The sequence below is a fragment of the Hyperolius riggenbachi genome, chromosome 10 (assembly GCF_040937935.1).
Source record: "Hyperolius riggenbachi isolate aHypRig1 chromosome 10, aHypRig1.pri, whole genome shotgun sequence".
NCBI classification, from domain to species: Eukaryota; Metazoa; Chordata; class Amphibia; order Anura; family Hyperoliidae; genus Hyperolius; species Hyperolius riggenbachi.
In genome coordinates this window covers 100,852,217-100,874,288 of record NC_090655.1, presented here as the reverse complement: position 1 = coordinate 100,874,288, position 22,072 = coordinate 100,852,217, and the positions used below count along the sequence as shown (strand labels likewise).

At 43.7% G+C, this 22,072-nt stretch overlaps 2 protein-coding genes across 3 annotated transcripts in view; one reads left to right on the top strand and one right to left on the bottom strand.

Annotated features, from left to right (window-relative positions):
* C10H8orf76 (chromosome 10 C8orf76 homolog) overlaps positions 1 to 22,072 on the top strand; it is a 59,480-nt gene that overhangs the window by 825 nt on the left and 36,583 nt on the right. The gene's annotated exons all lie outside the window — the stretch shown is intronic.
* MINPP1 (multiple inositol-polyphosphate phosphatase 1) overlaps positions 1 to 22,072 on the bottom strand; it is a 92,880-nt gene that overhangs the window by 59,597 nt on the left and 11,211 nt on the right. For both annotated transcript variants that reach the window (XM_068258587.1, XM_068258588.1), the window contains exons 3-5: positions 18,703 to 18,903; positions 11,238 to 11,338; positions 7,147 to 7,280 (exon numbers count right to left, since the gene is read on the bottom strand). In XM_068258587.1, coding sequence (XP_068114688.1) covers positions 7,147 to 7,280; positions 11,238 to 11,338; positions 18,703 to 18,903 — 436 coding nt within the window. The remainder of the gene's footprint in view (positions 1 to 7,146; positions 7,281 to 11,237; positions 11,339 to 18,702; positions 18,904 to 22,072) is intronic.

Below are 22,072 nucleotides of genomic sequence, written 5' to 3'. Positions count from 1 at the left end.
TTATCATTGTTGTGTACAGGATCTTCTCAAAAAATTTGCATATTGTGATAAAGTTCATTATTTTCTGTAATGTACTGATAAACATTAGACTTTCATATATTTTAGATTCAAATACACATAACTGAAGTAGTTCAAGCCTTTTATTATTTTAATATTGATGATTTTGGCATACAGCTCATGAAAACCCAAATCAGCCTATGGCACTGCTCAGGTGTTTATAGAGGCCCAGGATGCTTCAATAGCGGACTTAAGCTCATCCAGAGTGTTGGGTCTTGCGTCTCTCAACTTTCTCTTCACAATATCCCACAGATTCTCTATGGGGTTCAGGTCAGGAGAGTTGGCAGGCCAATTGAGCACAGTAATACCATGGTCAGTAAACCATTTACCAGTGGTTTTGGCAGTGTGAGCAGGTGCCAGGTCGTGCTGAAAAAGGAAATCTTCATCTCCATAAAGCTTTTCAGCAGATGGAAGCATGAACCCACTTTTGAACCAGAAACAGCGGCAGAAGCGCCTGTCCTGGGCTACAGAGAAGCAGCACAGGACTGTTGCTCAGTGGTCCAAAGTACTTTTTCGGATAAAAGCAACTTTTACATGTCATTTGGAGATCAAGGTGCCAGAGTCTGGAGGAAGACTGGGGAGAGGGAAATGCCAAAATGCCTGAAGTCCAGTGTCAAGTACCCACAGTCAGTGATGGTCTGGGGTGCCATGTCAGCTGCTGGTGTTGGTCCACTGTGTTTTATCAAGGGCAGGGTCAATGCAGATAGCTATCAGGATTTTGGAGCACTTCATGCTTCCATCTGCTGAAAAGCTTTATGGAGATGAAGATTTCATCTTTCAGCACGACCTGGCACCTGCTCACACTGCCAAAACCACTGGTAAATGGTTTACGGACCATGGTATTACTGTGCTCAATTGGTATGCCAACCCTCCTGACCTGAACCCCATAGAGAATCTGTTGGATATTGTGAAGAGAACGTTGAGAGACGCAAGACTCAACACTCTGGATGAGCTTAAGGCCGCTATCGAAGCATCCTGGGCCTCCATAACACCTGAGCAGTGCCATAGGCTGATTGCCTCCATGCCACGCCGCATTGAAGCAGTCATTTCTGCAAAAGGATTCCCGACCAAGTAATGAGTGCATAACTGAACATAATTATTTGAAGGCTGACTTTTTTGTTTTAAAAACACTTTTCTTTTATTGGTCGGATGAAATATGCTATTTTTTGAGATAGGAAATTTGGGTTTTCATGAGCTGTATGCCAAAATCATCAATATTAAAACAATAAAAGGTTTGAACTACTTCAGTTGTGTGTATTTGAATCTAAAATATATGAAAGTCTAATGTTTATCAGTACATTACAAAAAATAGTGAACTTTATCACAATATGCTAATTTTTTGAGAAGATTCTGTATGTCTGATATAGGTATTTATATGCTTAATATTATATTATTGTAAAAATAAAGTGTTTTTCTAATCTCGAATGCACCCAAGAGTCAACTCTTTTCCTGGTTGTTATACATTGTCACTAGATGACCACCTCAAAGAGGTAGCAAGCAGACCACCCAGAATTAGTTTTAGGTGGGGAAATTAGGAAAACCCTGGTTCATAGTGAATTCAAGCCTATTCGGAAAGAAAATAAATGGGAAGGGAACTTCCCGTGTGGTCATTGTATGGCCTGCAAACATATTAAAACAGGTAAAGTAGTCCAAATAGGAGATGTTACCTGGCAGATTAAGGATTGTGTGAACTGTCGATCTAAGAATGTGGGGTATTGCGTTTGGTGGCTCTGTGGCAGTTTCTACATAGGGAAGACCACTCAACCACTCAAAGATCGATTCTTACAACATAAGAGATCTATTGGAAATGGCGTGGGAGCATGTCGTATGATAGATCACGTTAATTTTCTACATAATAGTGACGCAAATTGTTTACAGGTAGCAGGTCTTCTTAAAATTTCAGGTCTACCCAGAGGAGGTTCAATTGATGAGACTTTTGAAAAAGGAAGCACTATTGATATCTAAAACAAATGCCTTGGGCAATCTGGGGTTCAATGATCGTAACAAAATTTCAGCTTTTTGTAGATAGTATGTATATGTGTTTTATCTGAATAGAATTGTACAGTATGTGTGTACTACCGCTCCTTACATGGGTTAATGGTAATCCATTAACTAAGGGCTGTGTGCCCGCCCCGAAGACTAGGTATATAAGTGGGTGGGGGTAAGGAAGGGGTAGGTCTGAGTGTCCTGAGGAGGTGTGGGATCAGGTGAAACAGCTGTTGACAGACTTCTTTTACCTTTTGTAACCTGTTTTTGTACCGTGCTTAAATAAAGAATCCTATTCCAGAGTTCCGGAATCCGCATCTCTTGTTACGATTACTATGTAGAAGACAGCAGGCTGGCACTACAGTGCTTCTAAGGCTGAGCTAATGCATCTGGTGGTGCTGTCAGTGCTCTTCCCCTTCCTTAGAGCCTACACAAAGCGTGCTCTGGAGTACAGAAATGGATAATACAATGTAGTAGATGGAGAGTGCAGAAACCGGCACTACTTATTAGGCTTCTTTATTCAGTTGCATAGAAAAATTAATATATCTTGCTGACATGCATGTAAGTACATACATTTAAATTTAAAACATACCCTTGGGGGGAAGGTAGCATGGATCGGTGATTAGTGAGCGGTGGGTGCTTGGGTGGTGGTGCCTTACAGCTGTTTCACTCTAACAAGCGCTTCTACGGAGGCTGCACTGCACTGCATGGCTAATTCATGTATAGCCCATCATAGTCTGCAAACATCATAGCCGTGTCACCCTGCCCATCAACTTCCTGCTTCCGGCAAGACCAGACTGGGGCGCTTCAGCTGGTTGCCATGGGAGCAGGGGACTAGTGTACCATGCATCATGACGTTAGCCTATATTAGGCAGCGTCCGTCACACTTAATGCGTGCATTAGGTCGCATGGAGTACCAAACCGCACTTTAGCGACATCTTGTGTCCTGAAATTTCTTGTCCCCGTTTCAGGACACAAGATGTCGCCAAAGTGCGGTTTGGTACTCCATGCGACCTAATGCACGCATCAAGCGTGATGGACGCTGCCTAATATAGGCTAGCGTCATGATGCATGGTACACTAGTCCCCTGCTCCCATGGCAACCAGCTGAAGCGCGGAAGCACCCCAGTCTGGTCTTTTCGCAAGCAGGAAGTTGATGGGCAGGGCTGAAGCGGCGTTTGCCGACTATGATGGGCTATAAATGAATTAGCCATGAGACCCTGCAATGCAACCTCCGTAGAAGCTCTTGTTAGCGTGAAACAGTCGTAAAGCACCAGCACCCAAGCACCCACCGCTCACTAATCACCGATCCATGCTACCTTCCCCCCCAAGGGCATGTTTTAAATTTAAATTTATGTGCTTACATGCATGTCAGCAAGATGTATTAATTTTTCTATGCAACTGAATAAAGAAGCCTGTTAAGCAGTGCCGGTTTCTCCACTCTCCGTCTACTACATTGTATTCTCTTTTGTTACAATTGTTTATTTTAATGTCAACATAAATTCTGCTTTGATTAGCGCTTAACTAGCTTCTGCACTTTCAAGAGACCTCTCGTTTCTCCAGTTCCTATATTTTAATTTTAGTTCAAATGTCACAAAGGGAGTTGTAGTTTTTGAAAAAGGATGATTTCTAAATTTACTTTGCAGAGATGTTTGAAAGCAATGATACGTTTCCCGACTAGCAGTAGAATTAGAAGGTTAGATTACACGTCTAATATTAGAGGCTTTTGTTTCCTGAAATCATCAGGGATTATCCAACTCAAGGGAATGCAATACACAGAGCAGAAAAACATAAGACAGTTTACTAATTTAATCAGCAGTGGATAATTACTTCATTTTACAGCTAAGGCGGGTTCTTAGTTCAGAAGGCCAGGCAAAATGCAGCTAGGTAGTCAATCAAGCCATTCTAAATGGGGATCTTAAACGTTTATGGTGACATAGCAAAAGGGGAGTTGTAAACTGTAATTCTGGTTTAAGAAAATAAGCCCATTAAAAAATGTTTTATAGTGTTACTTTCCACTTTCTGTAGTTTTACATTATTCTGATAGGAAATGTGCCTGCAGTTATTACTTGTACGCCATTTCTCTAGTCTCAAAGCAGATTTCACTTTGATGAGTGGGGAAGAGGAGGCAAGCTTTTCTTTTTAAAGGGACTCCGAGCACCTCTCATGGGCATGCCTTTAAGACTCCAACCAGTACTGCAAAGTACTTAAAGGAATTGCCCAAGCTAAATAAAAAAAAATCCATTTACCTGGGGCTTCCTCCAGCCCGTGGCAGCCGTCCTGTGCCCCCGCCGCAGCTCCGATGGCTCCGATCTTCTCCGCTGGTGCAGCCAACCTCGCCAGGTCGGGTTCCGGGTCGGCTCCTCCTGTGCTCCACCGCGTGGGTTACGTGGTCTCCCCGATGTCATCAGGACGGTACTGCACATGCGCAGTACCGTCTGGATGACATCGGAGGGACCACGTGACCCGCGCCGTGGTGCGCAGAAGAAGCCGACCCGACGAGGTCGGCTGAACCAGCGGAGTAGACCGGGAGCCATTGGAGCTGCGGCGAGGGCACAGATCGGCTGCCACGGGCTGGAGGAAGTGGATCTTTTTTTTTTTATTTAGCTTGGACAATCACTTTAAAGATGAATACCTTTCTGTAGCTTGTGCTCCACTCTTTCATTTGATGGCAGGATCGCCGTTCTACACCAAATAGTTTTGGTTCGATTTCAATTTAAAAATCGCAGCTGCCATCTTGGCTATGTTATAACTTCCAGGTCACCCCTGTCTTGTCAGTTAGAAGTGCATCACTGAATGAAGCAGGAAGAGGAAATGACACGCATGGCCATTGCAAGAGGCTCCTCCAGAGGGGTCATAGCATGACTTTGTTGAGAGTCGTCTGTCTTGAAAGGCATGCCCATGAGAGGTGCTCGGAGTCCCTTTAAAGCGGACCCAAACTCTTGCACAGCATACAATGAAAAGTTTTTATTCCACGTATAGCTGCTAAAGAAACTCACCTCTCTATGTTCTGGGTTTGTTTAGGCAGATCAACCTGTCTAATTAGTTCTTATCAGCAACTGTGACTAGATTGCAGGTTTTGCCTGAAGAAAGGAGGAATGGCCTCCTGAAACTAGTTGTATTTGTTACATTTATTAAAGAATCAGTTACTTCCAGCACGGGTCTCCTGTGCTTTCTTTCAGCCACTTCAGTGCTACTGCTCACCACCCAGCCACTGCTGTGGTGTATCTGAACAGAGCAGTGTGTAGATTGCTAACTTTTCAGGAAGGAGACTCTCCCTGCTAAGGGATTGAGTCTCATACAGCCCACAGGTGCCTGCAGCTCTGGTGTTACAGCCAGTGCTGGGACACCAACGGCTACAAACCAGACAGCTGCTTCTGATATCCTGCTTCAAGCCACAGGATCCCTTTGGACAAAGATCCTGCTTCTAACCTGGTCACTGGACTGAGAGGGACCAAAGGCCTGCAAGCTGATAATACCCATAAGGGCATATCAGCCACCACATCAGGTGAGATCTGTCTACGACCTGCTGGTCTCCCTTTTATCATCAGTCTTCTGAGTGCGCTCTTTTTGTGTTCTTTTCCCCTACCCCATGTCCTTTATAGATTAGACTGCAGGAGAGCTCTGTCAAGGCAGCTCTCCATAGAGAGTAAACACTGAGGCTTAACCCATTCAGTGTCCTCTGCAGAAGTGAAGCCAAGTAAAACTTTTTTTTAGGATTTCTATACATTTTTTCCTGTAGGACTAGCTTCACACTTTGCGCTGCGATCGTCCTGTGGCAGAAGAGCTCTGGAGCAGGACGATCACACCGCACCATATCCTCGTGCATATTACATGGTGGCCTACAGGGTAATATGCATAGCGCCGCCCCCCTGCTACCACAATTTGCGTTTACACTGGAAGCACTGGTATTCCGCAAATACAATATATACAGCGTGTGTTCCAACCAACATCGATCACTAATGAACAGTTAGCTAACTACTCAGGTATGCATGGCTCAGAGTGGTTTGAGTAAATACAATATCTCTACTAAAAGACCACTGTTTGCCCCTCTGAAAAATCTTATAAAAACTATACTATACATTTTTTGTTATATTAAAGTAGGGTTAACACTAACATACCAAAAATAGTGTTCAACTTTCAAATGGCAATGTTTAAAAGGAAATAAATATGGCAGCCTCCATATAACGTTCCCTTTAACATTAGTAATAGGAGCTAGTAACTAGATAACTACAGTGCCAAGGTCCTAACTCTAAACATGAAGACAAGTGCCTGACAACAGGAGAAAATAACACACAGGTACACTATGGAACAGTACAGCAGGGCAATAAGAAATGCAGGATACTACTAAACCAGTCAGGACTAGCTTTGCTGTGTGACTTTCCTATTATAGTTTCCTATACTTTCCTTTCCTATTATAGTTATTCAGCAGAGCTTCAAGACACAGGCACAATCTTTTCTGGGAGTCTCTGTAAAGGCAATAGTATTACCTGAATGTTTGGCCTTGCTGTGCCCCTCAAATGTAAACAAACTTTGTGCAGGGCAGTACCAGCAGGGATAACCCATTAATGCCTGGAAAGGCTGCAAGATCTAAGACAGTAGCCCACATAAAATGGAAGTAACGGTTAATTCAGGTTTGCTTTAACTGGCAAATTCTATTTTGCTGCATCCATTAACAGTTCTATCAGCAGCAAACATTATTCCTATCACATTAGGTCATTTAACAGTGTTTCTAACAGAACCTGGCAGATTTAAGGGTCAAAATTTGCCATGAGTCAGCAGATCTGTGCAACTATGATGGGAGTTTAGGGCATTGGAGTGGGGCGGGAATTACATCACACATGGCTGGGGTGAGAGTGGGGAGAAGAACAACGTCGGCTGCCAATCAGCCAGATTGAGCTGCCAGGCTAATCACTGGGCGAGGTGTCAGGTGGCAGCGGGTGCTGCTGTACACGCGCTACATTCTCAAAAATGATAGTTTTCCTCAACAAAAGTGTAGTGTATCTATGCAGATTTATCATGCTGGTTAATATATCCCACAAATAGAATTTATTTCGTCCACCATGCCAAAACCACAGTGCCTTCCTTATTGCAATCACAGTACCTTTTGCTTTCATGAACTGCGGTTTCTAGATGCTGGAAGATGTGCTGGAACAGGTGACAGCTGGACCGGCTGTTGATATCAAACCCATAGCCCCGTTTCCAGTACTGTTTCAAGTCATTCAGGTACTCTAACACCTAAAATGAAAGCAAAGAATATGAATCATTTGGGCTTTGATATGTGGTACTTTATACTCCATCCGTTCTAAGTATACGCACTGCACTAGTGATCACCTGCTTGCAAAGGTGACTCACCTAGAAGGACAACAAACCTCTCTGCCTAGACTACAAATGTATTATTATTTAGTGAAAGCTCAGAAGGTCTTTTCACAGAGCTTTATCTTCATGCAGCCAGGCCTGTGTTATTTGATGGTGCACAGGTTCCTCTGAATCTTCAGTCCTAGCCTTGGTTATAATACATATGCAAAAACCATCCGCACACCCACATATGTGGTATGCAAGCTACAGGATTAAAAAGACAATTAAATAGCAAGCAGGAGAAATCCTGTAAACATGGGCTGCACCACCGAAAATAGATGCAAATTGTAAACTTTATTGATCAACTGGATCATACATGATAAAAAAAATGCAAACAGTGTTCCCAAACACACTGAAACCACCCTAAGAGGCACACAACAGTGTCTGAACAATCAATATTTAGAGCCTCACCTCTCAGTAATAAGTAACCCTGTACGCTGTATAAACTAACCCTAAAGGGCTCAAGCAAGAAGGTAATGCAGTCCTAGCATTGGCTGATGTTATCAGCTGTGTGTACGCACAAGGCAATCCCCTCGTCTTAGCACACCATAGAGGGGATTGCTTGTCCATACACACCTATCAACTGATGTCACCTGTCAGGAATTGAAAGCCAATCCCCTTGGGTGACATCACTGGGATTAGCTGTACAGACACGAGTCAGCTATATAGCTGACAATGTGCAGTATTATTATGCGGGAGGGGGAGGTGGGAGCGGTGCAGGAGAATATTATTAGCACTTAAACATGAATCACAATAAGAAATGTAACTATAATTACTTTGATTACACAAATCTTGGAAATCTCCCTTTATCCTGACCAAGTTTGATTAAAGCGGATCCAAGATGAAAAACTAACTATAACAAGTAGCTTGTCTATATATCTTATCTAAAGTTTAGATAGTTTACACAGCATATCTAGCTGCAAACAGCCTCAAAAGTTTATGATTATTTATTCCTGTGATACAATGACAGCAGCCATGTTTTGTTTGTCACATTGTCACAGGCTGAGGGCTGGAGATGCTATCAGCTTGCCTGTGTGTAAATTCAGTCCCCTCTCCTCCTCCCCTCTGCCTCTGAAATCAATGGCTAGTAACCTCCTCCTCCTCCTGCCCAGACTGAGCTCCCATAAGCTCTTGCTACAGTGCCAAGGAATAAAAGGAGCTGTGGGCGAGGCTTGTTTAGTTTATAGGGAATCAGAGTATTAAAACAAAAAAAGTATTTGGCTTGAGGAATGCCCTATCAACTATATGAAAGGAACACAATTATGCAATGAGTAAAAGTTTAACTCAGATCCACTTTAAGGCATAAGTAGCAGTATCATAAATAACCGTACATATGCTTACACAACAATGTACAAGTTTAAAGGGTACTGGGGGTGACATGTAACATAATGAGATAAACAGGTTTGTCAAGTCCCAATCATACTTAGATCTAGGTTATGTTTCTTTTTTATTCCTTTAAGAATCCAGGGCTATAGATATTATAGAATCGAATTCTAGGGCAACTCATACTGATAACCAATTTCAGCTGTTAAAGCTGGCCATACATTGGTTGATGTGGATATCAGATTGATCCCTCTCAGATTACTATCTTATCACAAAGGGATCTATTTGATGAAATCCCTCCACACACTACACACAGATTTTCAATAAATTTCAGCGGGAAATCTATTGAAAATCTGTGTGCACTGCCTGGCGGGCCCCCTTGTCACCTCAGCTGTTCTCATATGATCCATGAGAAAGCAGTATGTGTGGGCAGGGCATAAATGTACAGAAAATCATTCTTCTGTGAATAGTGACAGGGAACTGGCACCTATCTACATGGTACAGTCCCGGTATCAACACCGACTCAAGAAGCAGGGCTCTGATACACAAGTCATTTCCTTCACACAGGCTGTGATAAGAGACTTGTGAAAAGCCTTCTAGCTCTATAGCAGGGGTCCCCAACTTTTTGGACCTGAGGACCGCTTTGATGCAAGACATTCTTTCCAATGCCTGTAAGATGAAGCAGGTGGTTTTGGCGCACTACGCTCAGCACCGGGCACTGAAACAATTTACCCCATACCAGCAATGTAATGCTGTGCAGGGCGCATAAGGATAATTCAGGGCTCCGGCGGTTGCCGGACAGACCTGGATTGGTACGCCCAGCAGACCAGAACGGGGCGTACTTGCATCTAACTGAACTATATCTCCCAGCATGCATCACAGCGTGTGCGTGACCCCATCTGAAAGTACAAAGAAGATGGAGGATCCAGACTGGGCCAGGGGATCAGCACCCTGTAGGTAAGTAATGTTGCTTCCCCCAACCCCCAGCAGCACATAATAATACAAACCTCCCTTATGAGGTCAATGGTGCATAACTACCTGAAAAATGTATAGAGTGAGTGCAATCAGCGGGGAAAAAGAAATTGCACAAAATAATGGCACATACAGTATATGTCTGCTTGCTGTACTTTTTTTGCATCCAGGCAATGAACTGGTGCCCTTGTGCAAGCTGTGGGCACTTTAGTGAAGGGGGCAGGACTCGAGGCTCAGGCTTACGAAATGCACGGCCACCATCACGGCCGTGCACACTTGAGTGAAAGTGTAGCCACAGTGAGGATTGGCCATTTTGATAGAGAAGGCGGGACTGGAGGCTGACAGGGTGATGTAGACAATGATGAATAGGGTGGGACTGGCTTCCGATATGCATGGATTCCATCGCAGCCATGCATACAACTGTCAAGGAGTGATGTGAGGCAGGGGATGAAGCCGCGGCCCAGGGAAAAACCTCCTGTGGACCGGTATTGGACAGCGGACCGGAGGTTGGGGACCCCTGCTCTATAGGTATGTGGGGTTTACAGAATGACAGTTTCTTTGATAGTTGTCCTTTAAGAAACACTTGAGTGTAGGGAACAGATTAGAAAAAAAAAGTTTAATAGTTCAAGATTTGTCTGTGTGGGAGCTGAAAAACAAACAAAAAAAAAGTCATTCACGTGAGACAGTAAATGTTAATTGTTTAGAAACAAAGTAGGACTATGGGATTCCAGGAAAGTTCTATGCAGGATTAGGACAGTAGATAGACTTCTTTATCTCACCAATTTATTTTCACTACAGGTTTGTTTTAAAGTAAACCGGTGTCCAAATCCAGTGACATAAAACAAACTCATTCTAACATTATATAAGTTGCAATTTTTTGATTGTTTCCTTATTATTATTAAACATACCTTCCCCATTGGCCAACTGTTATCCTTAGTCATGTGATAATAGTGATAGGTTAAAGGGCACTTAAAAGAAGGGCCTTTCAGTCTGGGACAGCGGTGACGCACCATTTATATTCAACAGCGCAGTGAGGAGGCCGGGCACAGAAAGTCTCCTGCCCAGAAATTATAGTGGTATAGTGCATAGTGGTACTGCTCTCAGGGAAAGAATCTTGATATGGGGAGTTCAATCCCACTTTAAAGGATACCCGAGGTGACATGTGACACGATGAGATAGACATGTGTATGTACAGTGCCTGAAATAGTTAAACATCAGGCATGTCAGTGGCAGTTCCTGTCTGTCAAGACTGGGTCAGACTACAGTGTGACCCTCACTGATAAAAAAATCGTTCATAGATTTTAGCTCTGGCATACTTTAATGAATGTGTCATTGAGCAAAAACAATAAAAGTTAAAAAGTAGATTTAAATATAAAATAAAACCGTGGAATATCTTAAAAAATCATTTTTAGAAGGAGGATAGATACAATTGCTTATTTAATTTGTTTATTTTCACCTCGGGTGTCCTTTAAGCTGATTTGTGACACAGGTTTTCTTTAAAGCTAGTTATAATTTGGGGTCATTTCCTGCACTGAAACTCACTTGTGCATCTTCTTCATCAAACAAGCTGCACCACGGAGAATTAACAACATTGTTAATGGCCAGTTCAAATGAGCAGGTAAAAAAGGCAACTTGGATTAAGTCTGTAGTAAAAAGATGGAGGCAAGATGAAGGGTTAATATGATGTTGTAACAGAATTATGAAGATTATAATAATAGCAAAAGGTCTAATGTGACTTAAACACAAACCTGAAGTGACAATAACCCTATGAAATGATTAATTTTCTTTTCAGCAGTAATAGTAACCAGAACTTTCCTGCAGACTCATTTCTATGTTCAATTTAAGGACATACATTGTAAGTTTAAAGTGTAAACAGAAGCCATCTCAATGGGATTTCAAATCTGGTTCATTAACTGGCTGTGGACCGTGTGTTGTTAAAACTAAGCTGCACTTCTGGATGCCTAAGCCTGGTGCGCTGTAGTTTTAACGCTGCTTGATCCTGTGCACGGGACAAAATAGTGCATCCCCGTTGGCTCACTCACAGTGATCACGAAGTGTAAAGAGTAAAAAAAAGCCTCTAAGCCTTAAAAGGGACCAGAGGCTCCAGTCCAAAAGCAGTTAAAGAGACAATGAAGCGGAAAACAATTATGATATAATTAATTGGTTGTGTAGTATGGATAATTACTAGAACATTAGTAGCAAAGAAAATAGTCTAATATTTTTATTTTCAGTTACCGTATATAGTGTTTTTTTTATAACATTGCATCATTCTCTAATATTTGCTCAGCATTCTAAATGATTTTACAGAGCAGCCCAGTGAACTTTTGACCTGTCCTCCGGAGAGAAAAAGAAAATACAGTGACTGACAGTTGAGATAACAAGCTTCAGAAGACAGAGCTCTCTGCGACTTTGAAAGTCGTGGAGCTCAACGGCTCTTGTGCATAGATAACAACTAGGGTTTCTTAACTCTTCCAGTACTGGAAGCAAAATTAGACTTATGTCTCTGCTCCTAATGTTTTACTTCTTAGCAGTACTACACATACAAATCATTCGATCATAATTTTATTTTCTCCTGTTACAAGCAAGGCCAAGCCACAGCCTCGCGAGCACAGCCACGCATGCGCAGTAGCCACTCATCCACGAGCAGCTCCGGCTTACAGTGCATGCCGCGCTGATGGTAGAGGAGGTGCGTGGCCTTGATATGATTCGTGACAATGCCTTGTCGCCAATCTTCCAAGGCCATGCTCAGCGAGGGGGGACATCAGAATACTGAGGGAAGCCTCAATAGGCCCCTGAGGCTTCCCTCTCTTTAGGTAAGTATCTAATTTTGTACCTGAGCTTTGTCTTGATTACACTTTAACTTTCTGAATGCCACATAAAGCACTGGTTTATCTCAGCAAGTCGCATGTCACTTCAGGTATGCTGTAATTATGAAGAACTAAACTATAAATTAGCTGTACTAGTACATGAGATCATATGCAAATACGTAAGTGGGTCAACAATGCATGGCTGGCTTACACTGGCAAATTCAGATCTTCCTTTAATTAACCCTGATGATAGTCACCTGATCCAGTTGTACAGGTTTGAAAAGTTTATCAAAAGTTGGCAACAGAGAGCTCAAACATGGCCCATTGCTGCTCTCGGTGTGTTTTTACTACAATAAAAACTCTGGACTTTTAAAGAGACTCTGTAATGAAAAAAAAAAAAAAAAAAAAAAGTCCCCTGTGGGGTATTTACCTCGGAACTGGGAAGCCTCTGGATCCTAACGAGACTCCCCCCCCCCATCCTCCTCTGTCCCACAGTGACAGCGCTGGAGCCGCCTGCACAGTAGAGCGGACCCGACTGGGATCACCTATTTCCGCCTGATCCCGATCAGAGAACCACTACTGCACTGGAGCTGGGAAGGTAAATATTTACATGCCTGCCATTCGACTCGCTGCCACCGCGGGACAAAGAAGGACAGTGGAAACCTCGTTAGAATACAGACGCTTCCCCCACCCGAGTTAAGTACCCCACAAGGGACTCTTTTCGTTACAGATTCCCTTTAAATAAAATAGGCCAGACTTTATATTCTGTGCACCAATGTATTGGACAGCATTGAAAGTGTACCCGAGGTGAACCTGGGGTCAAAAATCAAATACTTACCTAAGAAGAGGGAAGGCTCTGGATCCTGTGTAGAGGCCTCCCGTCCACCCTTCCCGAGCGCTGACACCCCCCCCCCCCAAAGAAAAGGATTTCAAGCTCGCAACTGTGCTTTTCTTCAAGCATGAGCATACTGGCCCTGTGCCTGCACAAGCGGCTCTGATATATTGCGCAGGCGTGGCCTCATGCGTCAGGAGGAGCACAGTTCCGATATGCAGGAGGGAGGAACCCTGGAAGCAGCGGAGGTCGGGAAGATGGCATGATCCAGAGGCTTCCCAGTTCTTAGGTAAGTATTAGGTTTTTGACTCTTGACGACACTTTAATGCAACAATTCTCATCTGACTTGTAAATAAGCCTCATGGTGTTCTCAGAACCAGAAATGCTGCTTTCATGAATGTTTCAAAAAATATTTTAAACATTCAAAGACACTGGTGTAGCTAGGGAGCTATGGGCCCCATTGCAAGTTTTACATGGGGCCACCCAAGCACTCTATACATAACAATTGGTACGGCGCACCAAAACCTGCAAAGGACAACAAGTTGGGGATGGGAAACAGTTTGTTAATGATTACTACTATTTAAAACATCTATAGAAGTGAGTATTACCAGCACAAGGCCAATAGAGAGCTAATATTGTGCTTGAGGTAGGGCCCCTCTGATCCAAGGGCCTCGATGCAGTTGCTACCTCTGCAACTCCTATTGATACGCCACTGTTCAAAGAGAAAAACAAACCAAAACGGAAGAATAAAACAATATTCAAAGATTGCAATAACTATTAGAAGTTGGGGAGGAGATTCTTTAATTTGATTCATCCAACATTTATACTTTTTAGGCCTCTATGGAGTTTGATCCTTTGATCATTGGGCCTCCTATGTGCACACACAAAAGACCTAGCGTAAAACAAACGCTCATAACGATAAAACAGTACATAGAATGAGAATTCAGCAGGTCTGTGGTAAATCGACACAGCAGGATTCATAAAACATAGCTTTTTATCATAAGCTTAAAATTGGTCAATGCATATAACCAGGGCTGTGGAGTCGGTACAAAAATCCACCGACTCCGACTCAGACTCCTCAGTTTAGGATTCCACCGACTCCGACTCCTCTAATTTGCATATTACAATCTTGTTGATTGAAAGTATGTAACATGAAATTCCTATCTTAACTGCCAACGCTCAGGAATTTTACAAGACAACTGAAGTGAGAAGGATATGGAGACTACTATATTTATTCCCTTTAGTCATAGACTTAAGCTGGCCATACACTGGGACGATTCCCGCCAGATCGACAGCAGATTCGATCACTGGGATCGAATCTGCTGTCACATCGTGCCCGCAACACCCCGAATTTCGATCCATTTCCTCCGATCCCGTCGATCGCTCCGTGCGGAAAATTACTGTCGATCGCCCGCGGGTAGGGATCGTGTCGCTAGCGGCGTTCGAGTACCCGACGACCGACGCAATAGAGCCCGCATACATTACCTGTCCTGCCAGGCACGACTGCCCCCGGTCACCGCTGCTCCGTCTCCGCGCTGGTCTCCAGGTCCGGCATGCTTCACTTCTTCTAGCCCGGCAGGAAGTTTAAACAGTAGAGGGCGCTCTACTGTTTAAACTTCCTGCCAGGCAGGAAGAAGTAAAGCATGCCAGACCTGGAGATCAGAGCGGAAACGGAGCAGCGGTGACCGGGAGCAGTCGCGCCGACGGAGCAGGTAATGTATGCGGCGGCGGGGGGGGCTTAGCGGCGGCAGCAGCACCCCACACCAGATTGTGAACGTTTTCAGGCTGAAATCGGTTCACAATCTGTTTGCAGTAAAGGTAGCCAGAGAGGGATCTATCTGTTGGTCGAATCTGATGGCAAATCGACCAGTGTATGGCTACCTTAAAACTAGTCCTTGGTAAGAGGGGAGGGTGATTATAGATAATGGCAGTTGGTGCTGTGTTTTTTTTTTCATCTCTGCCAGTAGTAAATATGATGATGTGCAGGATCATTGTGGATCAAACAACATCAGGGCTGTGGAGTCGGTACAAAAATCCACCAACTCCGACTCCTCAGTTTAGGATTCCACTGACTCCTCGACTCCGACTCCTCGACTCCTCTAATTTGCATATTACTGAAGTGAGAAGGATATGTAGACTACTATATTTATTCCCTTTAGTCATAGACTAAAACTAGTCCTTGGTAAGAGAACTTGTAAAAGGTACAGACCGGAACAAAGAACATCTATCAGGCCCTAGGCAATGTAACTGTGGGTACATGTAAGAATGATGTGCAGGTACTCTGCAGGGGAATGAGGAGATTCTTCCTCTATTACACATTCTTCATGCACAATCTGAACCAGGTTTATGGGTGATAGACAACACCTCTGTGTTCAATGTGCACAACATTCTCAGTGGATTCCCTGCAGCTCTGTGGGGAGTGCATATGTAGAGTATAGTACTACTGTGTAACAAAGTAAACCTGAGACAGATGAAATTAAAGTTTTATACATACCTGGGGCTTCCTCCAGCCCCGTTCAAGCTAATCAGTCCCTTCGCTGTCCTCCTCCGCCACCTGGATCTTCTGCTATGAATCCAGGTACTTGAGCCAGTCTGTCGTAGTGCGCATGCACACACACCGGCGCCGGGAGCGTACTACACATGCGCAGCACTATTGCGCAGCTGCAAAATGCTCCTGGCTGTAGGAGCGGCACGTGGCCGGACTGCGCTGACTGGCCTAATTACCGGGACTCATAGCAGAAGATCCAGGTGGTGGAGGTGGACAGTGAGGGACTGATTAGCCTGAAAGGGGCTGAAGGAAGCCCCAGGTATGTATAAAACGTTTCTTTTCATCCGTCTCAGGTACCATTTAATTTGTAGTCACCAAACCAAATTTTAACAACATATCAAATTATTTGATTTCATGAGCAAAGAGAGTGCACATATTTGCATAAATCAGCATCAACGCAGAATTATTTCCATCTCAATGACCATCTCTATTAGTGACACGGCTACACATCAGGCTTTATTCTTACAGCATAGATGTTATTTAGTATATATTAGAGATTCCTGTGTACACATCATATATACAGTCACAATCAGATGTGTATACAGTATCTGACTTTAAAAATACGGGGACTGCTTTATTGAAGCAGCACAAGTAACTCATTTTGATTGTTTTATTTCGTTTTTGTGGACTAAGCAGAGCTATTACTGTATATATACATTATTTATGATGACTATTATCTGAGAAATAAAATATTTTATCATATTTTCTATTTTAATTACAGTTTAAATTCATTAGGAGTCGGAGTCGGTGCATTTTTTCCCGACTCCGACTCCAGACACCCAAAATTGCCCTGACTCCATGACTCCGACTCCACAGCCCTGCATATAACAAACATCATAAAAGCCCATATGTCAGCATATTGGATATCAAAATTGTGCCTGGTTGTTACAGGAAACCAGACTGGTTTATGATTCCTGCTGTGTCAGATTTACCACAGACCTGCTAAACCCTCATTCTATGTATCGTTGTATTGTTATGTGCACTGTTCTATAGAGGGGCGGTCCCTTTATTACTTATACTTAGCATTAGAGGGACAACAAATGAGGATTTGTATATTCAGCAGTGATGCATCATGGGAGACATCATACGCTCACTCCAACCTGAATTATTGCAAATACCTGCTGTTTTAAGAAGGCAAACTTTTGTTCCACTTATCATATACCACAATACAATGCTACAGTAATACCTGCATTGCAGCAGCACTGCCAGCTGCTCAGCTCACCCGGAATTTGCTGATTTGTATTTTATGGACTTATCAGCAGACCCCAAATGGAATGAAGACTGCAATGATTTTCTGTGAGCCAGTTCACATGGACCTTTCCATTTTTTGTCTGTTGCAAAAAAACACTTCTGCATGATTTTTTTTTTTTTTTTGGGGGGGGGGGGCAGCAGGTTGTATTGGCATTCCTCAAAATGATCCCAGTATGCTCTGGCATAGTGTGAACCGAGCCAGAGTATGTTAAAGCGAATGTTAAATCTTAACTACGGTAAATCCAAAACTGAAGTTGTTAAATTTTGAAAACACATGTTCATTAGTGTAAATTCTAAGTATGACTTTTGGCACTGCACTTCAAATAAAAAAACTAAATAAAATGTTTTAATAACTGTGCTTAGCTGCAGCTCTACACTTATCTATACAGATGCAAAAACCCCACACTCTGTCTTCCTGTTCAGAAGGTGGGCTTTGAGATCCCACTTTCTGTAAACTACAAGTCTACAGCAGGATGATAAGCTACTGCCCTCCTCTTATGCAAAAAAACTGAATATGAAAGAGGTGAGCTGAGAACTGTGCAGTTAGAGATACAAATGTGTGAAAATCATTTCTATGCTCCACCTGTCAATGCTCCTATTACCACCACCCTCAGTCACACTTTTATCCAGTGATGCTGGGAAATGAAGTCTTGGCCTCTATCCTTTGTACTTTGGGAGTCACAAGGTCTTTCCTGATTGACCAAACCACTGCCTGCCACAGGGGAAGAAAACTGACTTCAGTCACTGGAAACACAGTTCACTCATGTAAATGATTTAGCCAGCGTTTGCCCAGTTGGCTGATGGTGTAATGGTTAAGGGCTCTGCCTCTGACACAGGAGACCAGGGTTCGAATCTCGGCTCTGCCTGTTCAGTAAGCCAGCACTAATTCAGTAGGAGACCTTTGGCAAGTCTCCCTTACACTGCTACTGCCAATAGAGCGTGCCCTAGTGGCTGCAGCTCTGGCGCTTTGAGTCCGCAAGGAGAAAAGCGCAATATAAATGTTATTTGTCTTGTCTTGTCTTGTCTAAATCCCTGATTTACATTCTGACATTTATCACATGCTGACATTTTTACTGTTGGCAGGTGATGTAGTTGCTGCATGGTTTTTTTGCAGTGCGAAACAGCTGTAAACAGCTATTTCCCACAATGCAGCAAGGTTCCCAGACAGGAAACTGCCAGGAGTACGTACTCAAGAGTTTCTTGTTCGGAAGGGTTTCACCACAATATCAGTCATACAGCGCGCCCTGATAGTCTGTTTGTGAAAAGGAATAGATTTCTCATGTAAAAGGGGGTATCAGCTACTGATTGGGATAAAGTTTCTTGGTCGGAGTTTCTCTTTAACATTATCAATAAACTATAAGGCTGATGGCTATTACAACTTATCTTGTTTAATTCTAGGTTTAGCTGGGACTTATGGAATAATCCATATAGTTCCACTTTTCCCATTGGGAATGCCTGACATACCAGAATGTCTAACAGTGGGAAGGCTGTAGGAAGTGTTGCCCACACACATATAAGGATACGCAGTGCCTTTACATGCAGTCCTGCAGTTAGTAGGAATCTGCTTACCCCCATTTAGCTCTTCTTCAGGGACACTCAGCAAGGTAGCAATCTTGTGTATCACTCTCTGCATTTCTGGTCCTTTTTTAAACTTGTCCACTTCATACATTGCCGTATCATTATCTTCTACTTGCACCATAAACTTCTCACAGTGGTCAAAGAAGCGCATAAGAGTGTCATTCACCACAGGTTCTCTATATAGCTGTGTATCTGAGGAAACAAAAGCATGGCGTGTGACTAAAACATTATGCTTCAAATAACAAAACAACTTAAAGAGGAACTGTAACCAAAGATTGAACTTCATCGCAATTAGTAGCAGATACCAATTTTCTAATGAGAAATCTTTACCTTTCTGTAAATAGATAATCAGGGAGGTATGTTTCGGTGATATGGTGGTGAAATCCCTCCCTCAGTGAGCCTTGTTTTGATGCATTGTGGGAAAGAACAGCTGCTTCTAACTGTCAAGCGAGCAGCATTTCACCACCTATGGCATTGTTGGGGAGGGTGGTTATAGATAATGGCAGTTGGTGCTGTCTGTTGTTTTTTCCATCTCTGCCAGTAGTAAATACGATGATGTGCAGGATCATTGTGGATCAAACAACATGAACAAATAACATGACAAATATCAATCAATTCTTCCATTTTTTTATTTCTCACTTTGCAATGTATTGATTTTTTCCCCCTTTTCAGTAAAGTTCCTCTTTAACCCTACTTATGAGATGTCAGAAGCTATAAAGCTGTTCAAGGAGGACTTATACACAAGGGTTGATATACACATCTTACATCCACACTCAAATCACCTGATAAGCAGAAGGGAATTCTGTAGTAGACTGACTGGAAACAACAATAAGGGCTGGTGCACACCGAGCGGCTTTTTCAGCGTTTCTGCAGCCGCTTGCGGCTGCAGATATGCTTGGTCGATGTATCTCAATGGAGTGGTTCACACCAGAGCAGGAGGCGTTTTGCAGAAACGCATACTCCCGGGGTGAGGCATTTTTTGGATTGCGGATGCGTTTCTGCCTCAATGTTAAGTATAGGAAAAACGCAAACCGCTCTGAAAAACGGCAGTTCAGAGCGGTTTTGCCGGCGTTTTTGTTACAGAAGCTGTTCAGCAACAGCTTTACTGTAACAATATATGAAATCTACTACACCAAAACTGCTACACAAAACCGCAAAACGCTAGATGAAACGCTACGGAAAAATAAGAAAAAGCGTTTCAAAATCTGCTAGCATTTTGCGGATCTGCTAGCGGTTTTTGGTGTGCACCAGGCCTAACTGAGGTTTTGACTCACCAATAACTTTAGGGTTTTAAAGATCACATGCAAAATCTAGTGTAGCGCTCCTATTTGGACCAACACACATTCCCTCCATGTGCCTTTAAGTGGGTTTCTCATATAGTTATCTCAAATATGCTCTATTTAGCTCATATGTCAAAACTCCGGCCCGCAGAACCATCAGATTTGGCCCCCCCCCAGGTGTTTTTCCCACTTTGCATTATGTTTGGCCCACTGTAGACCACCAGGGAAGCTACACTGGAGGTGGAGGCTTAAATCACCAGGGAAGCCATATGGAGGAGGGAGAAAGCATTAGACCCCAGGGACCTGTATGGGGAGGGAAGGGGGCCAATAGACACCAGGGAACTGTATAGGAGAGGGAGGGGGCAATTAGAAACCAGGGAATTTAATGAGGGGTGGGAAACTAGACATTGAGGAAGACCCACGACTTGGTCCCAGTTATCTGTTTTGGCCGATGTTGTTTTTGAGTTTTGAAATCCCTGATTTAGCTTATGAAGCCAGAAAAGGAGGAAAAAAAATAGAAAAAAAAATGGGAAACTGTCCATACTTTTACAATTATAGGTGTTCATAGGTGTTCATTAACCACCCTGGCGTTCTGATTAAATCGCCAGGGTGGCTGCGGGAGGGTTTTTTTTAAATAAAAAAAAAACTATTTCATGCAGCCAACTGAAAGTTGGCTGCATGAAAGCCCACTAGAGGGCGCTCCGGAGGCGATCTTCCGATCGCCTCCGGCGCCCAGAATAAACAAGGAAGGCCGCAATGAGCGGCCTTCCTTGTTTTGCTTATATCGTCGCCATAGCGACGAGCGGAGTGACGTCATCGACGTCAGCCGACGTCGTGACGTCAGCCGCCTCCGATCCAGCCCTTAGCGCTGGCCGGAACTTTTTGTTCCGGCTACGCTGGGCTCAGGCGGCTGGGGGGACCCTCTTTCGCCGCTGCTCGCGGCGAATCGCCGCAGAGCGGCGGCGATCAGGCAGCACACGCGGCTGGCAAAGTGCCGGCTGCGTGTGCTGCTTTTTATTTCATTAAAATCGGCCCAGCAGGGCCTGAGCGGCAGCCGCTGGCGGTGTTGGACGAGCTGAGCTCGTCCAGACCGCTCAGCTGGTTAAAGAAAATCATTAAGAGGAACTGTAGCCAAAATAAGATGATGAATACATTTGCACATTTTATTTTTTTTTGCAATGTTATAAATTAGTCAGTGTTTTAAAACCGATTAGTCAGATTATCTGACAATGTTCGCTTAAATGGCACTCTGGGCGAGGATAAAGCAACAGACCATATGTCAGTATATCGACTTAAATGGTTTAGTCCTCTAATGCTGGGAATACACGGGTCGATCTGGCGGCCGACTAGCCGCCGGATCGACCCCAGCGCGTCCCCGCTCGTCCGCGCGGATCGATTGCCGCTAGTCCCCGCCGGCGCTTCCTTATCAGCGCTCGATTCCCTGCCATGATGCGCCGGCGGGGATCGAGCGGGCGGGAGTCGAGCGGCTTGATCGGGCCAGCTGAATATTATCAGCTGGCCGATACATGGTACAGAAACGTACCATGTATCCCCAGCATAACCCTGTTCAGAATAATGGTCACATGTGCAAACACAACACCCAACATGTGCAGCCAACCAATAGAGATGTACAGACACATACTCAGAACCAGGAGATAGGACAGTAAAAAAAAGTGTCTGGTGAGGCTTTGTTCACATTGCGCTCGCGCTATCGCCTGCGCTGAGCGATTATTTTTTTTTCTAATCACTCTGTGTGTTATAAGCGCTTTTGTAAGCGCTTTAGCAGAGCAATTATTTCAAATCACTTCCGGACGTCAGTCAGGAAGTGATTACATTACCCCCGGAAATTAATAAATACAATGTATTTATTCATTAAAGCGCTGGGGAAATCGCTATACAAAGCTCTTTTTCAAGCGCTTTGTGATTTCCCTATACCTTCCATTCAGGGCAAATCACCCTGAAAATGGTACATGCAGCGCATTTGACAGCAGCAAGCAAACGGAACACCCCAATGAGAACTCTCTCATTGGAAAGCATAGTGTAAGCGCTTTTAGGGCGATTTGTACAAATCACCTGCACTT